At 48.3% G+C, this 5,399-nt stretch overlaps 1 gene segment (V, D, J or C); it reads left to right on the top strand.

Moving 5' to 3' along the window:
- The first annotated feature begins 4,295 nt into the window (after positions 1-4,295).
- Positions 4,296-4,767, top strand: LOC129399664 (immunoglobulin kappa variable 1D-33-like). The segment is given in 2 exon segments: positions 4,296-4,350; positions 4,460-4,767. Coding segments are annotated over 2 exon segments (363 nt in total).
- Positions 4,768-5,399: the final 632 nt, after the last annotated feature.

The following is a 5,399-nucleotide window of genomic DNA, read 5'->3' as shown; positions in this document are numbered from 1 at the left end:
AAGCAGAATGTAGAGTAGGAGTTTCTCTGACACTTGCTCACTGGGGCAGACACAGTCCTCCAAGAGGTGAATCCTTGGAGCAGGAGGGACAATGGAGTAGTCAGGGAACCTTCTTCACTGCAGTCCCATGGGAAACTGACAGTGGGCTAGGGTGGTTTTGTCCTGAGACCAGACTGACCCCGAGTCTCTGGGCTCCTCCTGTCAGACAAGCAATGTAGTGGACATTGTCCCTGAGTTCATCTCTAAAGAGAACCCATGTCCTTTAGGTCCTGCTCATTCCCTGCTGAGTCCCAGGTTTCCAGAACCCCCATGTCATTCTGAGCCCAGAGCTGTGTCCAGCTCTCCACTGGCTCACAGAGGCCCTTGTGTAGGGATTTGCCCTCCATGTGGCCGGGCTGAGTGTTGGACAGGCCAGAGGCTGGCCACATTGCTGGTTTTATAACTTCAGAAAATGTTTAAAATATAAAACCGTTCATTATAGAAATTATCAATTTCATGTTTAGTCATATAGAAATCAATAGCCTAATCCCCTCTGACTTCCAAAGATACATCCAATGAATGGTTGATAAATGTGTAGGAACATTCATCCTCAAAAGAAAGGCCACTCTTCATGCACCCACTGAATGTGGATGTGCTCACTAACTGTCTTTAATGTCCCTGTCAACAGTGGCTCACCTGTTATGCTCCAGGGTGGGGAAGTGACTTTGCAATGACAAGTGGCTGCCTGTGAGCTCTGAGGCTCCCAGGCCTCCCTAAAGCCTGGACAGTCCTTGTATGTGTGTTTGTTGGACTCCTTGGGTGTCTGTCTCTCATGCTCTGAGACCAACCCCCTCATGACAGAGGTTCAAGGTGTCAATTGGGTTCTATTGGCCTTATAATGGTATAATTCTGGCTTGGTGACATATTTTGCATTCTATTCCAATTATTTGTGGAAAGTCTCTCTGGATACCCCAGGATCAGTACTCAAAACCTATAAGTTGTTGTATCACAAAACGGGCACTAGAAGGCAGACACACCCCATAAGTGACCAAAATATAGTGAACTTCAAAACACTAAGGCAGTAAAAGCCTTTTTCAGCAGAGACAGTGGGCTCCATGGGTGTGGTGGAAAAGGATGAAAGCTGTTAGAGTGTGAGTTGTATCAAGATTTTTATCTATTGCGGGGGGGCGGGGGGGGATAGAAGTCCTATCCTGCTATAATGGATGGTCTGGTTTGATCCCCCATCAAACTGTTATTTGACTTAACTTCCTCTGTAAATGTTCCAAATATAGAGCTTTAGAGTCACTTTTGGTAAAAATATAGTCACAGGAGGGGTGAAAGATGGGATATAGAAACACCAGGAAACACCCTCTGTGCCACCCACCAGAAAGAGCCTGTGAGGATGAGGGGAGGGAGGGCCTCGGGCTCATAGGAGGAGAGTCTCACAGAAAGTGACCCTGAGGGACCTTGACTTTCACTCTCCAGCCCCCCATAGTGAGATAATCCTGTGTGTATGATGTGAGCCCCCAGCCTGTGTGTTACTGTAAGGGAGCCTGAGCTGAAGCTTCACACGCCAGCACCTTGGGACAGGGTCTGCCTCAGGTACTTCAATTTCTCCTCTTGATCTTTGACTGCTTGAGCTTCATTCTCTGCTTGTTTGTTGAACCTGATCTTGTCTTTAGGATAAACTTTTTGTGGCTTCATTGTGATTAGAATGAATCCAGCTGAATGAGCTTCCTGTCAGTGTGAATGTTTGAGATGTCCTGACTGGGTCTCCACTGAGTTGCCTGTGGGGACAGGGTGTGACTCACCTCCACTCTCCCTGGCTGTTTCACATTTACCTAGAGGACCAGTCTGAGTGATAAATCCATCCTAGACTGAAGCTATCAGGAAACAGGATCAGCTCCAGGCTCCAGATCATTCCCCATTCTTCCTGAAGCTTTCCCAGGATTGAGATAATGGGTCTAGACACAGAACTCTGTCTTCTTCAGAGTTGATAGCCACAGAAGCATTTAAAAAAACCATTTGGGGCACTGAATCCTCACTGCTGCTCTGGAGCTGCTTCTGTCTCAGGGTCTCTCATGGCAGCGTGACTGGGTGGGCAGCCCTGAAATCTTACCCTCTCTTCCTCCTGTCTCCAGATGCACTGTCAGTTTAACTTCTGCAGCTGTGAGCGCAGAATAAAATGAATGCTTCTGAATTTAGACTGCCAAATTGGTTCTGTTTCACATACCATAGTGAAACCACTCTTTTATCATTGTTTTTTGGCTTTGAGAGGCCAGCTGCACTCAAGCATTATTCTTGGTTCCTGGTCTAGGATCATTCCTGATGGGATCAATGGACCAGATGTGGTACTAGGGATTAAACCTCAGTTGGCCCCATGCAAGGCAAGGGCATACCCACTGGACAACCTCTCTGGTACCCGGTGGTGTCTTTATAATGAATTTCAACTTCGCTAAGGTCCTGGGCATTTTTCAACTTTAGTTCTAACTCTTCTCCATGAGCCCCTGTGGAGGTTGTTGTGGGAAGTGTGTTGTGGGGACTGAAAGAGCAGCAGGACTTGGTTAGAAGCTCCCTGCTGAGACCAGACTGACCCTGACAGCAGGATCCTGCAGCAGGAAGAGACACAGTGTCTGGGCAGGGAGATCTCAGCACACCTGGAGTCAGGTGAGTCAGATGTCAGGAGAGGAAACCCATCTCCATGTGAGTTCCCTGTCCACCACTGTCCGTCTCTTCGGTTACTTGCTACTTCATGGGGAAGTAGCATGCTCCCCACTGTTCCCAGGTACTCGAGTACTTTAGCATGTGCAGATTCATCTTGGGTAGTGGGTCATAGTGGGTCGCTCATCTGGTTTGGAATGGACGGTGCTTGAACTTTTGGTGTGGAAGACCGTGGGACTGTTCATAAATAGATAGGTTTATAGTTCCAAGGATACCCTCCAGAATGAAGGAACAACAATGTCATTGGGATTGTGGGTGGCAGCTCTAGCATCCTGGATGTCAAGTCACCTCATACAGTTCTCTGCACCAACCATGGGTAATGCTTCTCCTTTTGCTATCACCCTCTGCCTCGCACACTAACTCCAACACATGGTGGGTACCAGCATATATCGAGAGGTGTCCTTTGCTGTATGTAAGACCCAACGTCTGTGAGATCACCTACATTCACATTTTTGTGATGCTCTAGTCTATATCTTCTTTAGATACTACATCCTTCATCTGGTCTCTGAGAGCTGCAATCTCTTATAATTGAAGTAGATATAACCTGGGGTATACAGGTGATGGGGCAGAGGACATTCAATGCAGAGTTCGTCTAGATGGACTGTTCATCCATCTCTCTGGGCACAGTTAAACCTGGTCAGCTCAGGGGAAGAGGGAAAAACTAATGAAAAAAGTTCAAGGAGGTCAAAGAGGTTCCAGGTCTAGAATGACATAAAATTGGAAAGGTAGCAAGGTTTTGTAGGTATGGAGGGAACCTGATCTAGAGGATCAGGTTGAAGTAGTGGGATAATATCTCAGAAAGAAGTTAAGGAGGATGCAGGGCTCAGCTGGAGACACAGGTTAGCTTGATAGGTGCTCTCTCTTTTGGCACTAATTTATAAATCATGTTCCCAAACATTTTATGACCCTTAACACTCAGTGCACCTCTGCTGTTTTAATTGATAATGTCATGCTCACACACGCAAAAACTCAGGGATTGACTGTGATAATGATTCAAGAAATCATGAACCATAAATATCCACAGGCAGCTCCAGGTATAGGCCTGCTGGCTCCCAGCATTGCAGTAAGAGAGTAACTCTGCATCCTTGTTCCAAAAAGCATTGAATTTCTCAGCCAAGGGAGCTGAGCATTGTTCAGAGAAGCCTCCAAATTAATAAAAGTTTAGATATTGAAAATTTAGAAAATATGATTACTGAATAGCAAAGCCAAAAAAGAAACAACCCTTGCCATAATGAAATGCGCACATGTAAAATCAAAGATGTTGGAAGAGTTAGTGTCAGTGACTGACAGAAACTTCTCTGGGGTAGAGAGAGCAAGAAGCTCTGTCCTGACTCTCAGGAGACCAGAGAACCCGCCCTCCTGTGCTCACACGGGGGCCCTCCTGGGGCCCGGGGAGGAGCATGTTCTCTGTGGGCAAAGTTCTGCTTCCCCACAGGGACCCACACCCCTGACTGCCCTGCAGCTGGGCTGGTCCCCACACTCACCCTCCCCCCTCTGCCTGCCCAGCCTGCCCAGCCCCCTCTCATTTGCAAGTGCTCAGTCTCATGCCTGGACACTCAATAATAGTCTGTGTCACCCTGCATGTCTCACCCAGAATGGACATGAGGGCCTTCGTGCAGCTCCTCAGCTTCCTGCTGCTCTGGCTCCCGGGTAAGGAGGGAAATGAGGGTTGACTTGACATACTGCTCCCTGGGCTTCAGGGAAATTAAACTGAAGTATGGTGACTGGTGATGATATGTGTTTATATTTTCAATCCCAGGTGCCAGGTGTGATGTCCAGATGATCCAGTCTGCATCCATGTCTGCATCTCTGGGAGAGAAAGTCCTCATCACCTGCAGAGCCAGTCAGAACATTAAGAAAAATGTGGACTGGTATCTGCAGAAACCAGGAAAAGCTCCTAGGATCTTGATCACTGATGGATCCAGTTTACAACCAGACGTCCCTCCCCGGTTCAGTGGCAGCGGGTCTGGGACAGATTTCACTCTCACCATTAGCAGCGTGGAGCCTGAAGATGCTGCCACTTATTACTATCTGCAGTATGAGAATATGCCTCGCACAGTGATATGAGCCAGAACATAAACCAGCCACAGATCAGCTGTGTGAGGCTGGGCTGCCCCAGCTGCTCCTCCAGGTGCCTCCACTGCTCAGAGTCAGATGCAGCCACACTGTGATGTGATAGAGGATTCTGGTACAAGTTGAAGGGACACATTTCGTCTCTATCCATCTCCCCTTTTTTCAGCAGCAGAGAAACAACGGATCAGCTGATTTAGTTTATGGAGATTATTTCTCCTGAATAATGTGGTGACAGGGTCATTTTAAATTCAGAGGTGAGCTCTGCCGAGATGTGATCCTGGGGGGCGCACATGTGTGGCCTCTCCACAGCTGCATGAGCATGATTCCAGAGGCCAGCTAAACTACTTTTGGTACCGGCAGCTCCTTGCAGAATGTCTCCAGACTGAGAACTAAGCCGCAGCCCCATGCCTGCCCAGGAGGGGAATGGTTTTTCTCTTGCCTTTTCCTTGCCGGGAGGGGATGGGGGGAGGATGTGGCGACTGCTATATTATGAGGAACACAGATGAGAGGTACGAACTGCAGCAATAGACGTGAGGGTGCTCTCGGGAAGGTAGGTGGCACCGGCCCCGCTCTCCGCCGAGATGTGATCCCAGGGGCCACATGTGTGCGGCCTCTCCGCAGCTGCA

This window comes from Sorex araneus, chromosome X, assembly GCF_027595985.1.
Source record: "Sorex araneus isolate mSorAra2 chromosome X, mSorAra2.pri, whole genome shotgun sequence".
In the NCBI taxonomy this organism is placed as follows: Eukaryota; Metazoa; Chordata; class Mammalia; order Eulipotyphla; family Soricidae; genus Sorex; species Sorex araneus.
Note: the sequence above shows the minus strand (reverse complement) of the source record. Positions and strands in the feature narration are given on the sequence as shown.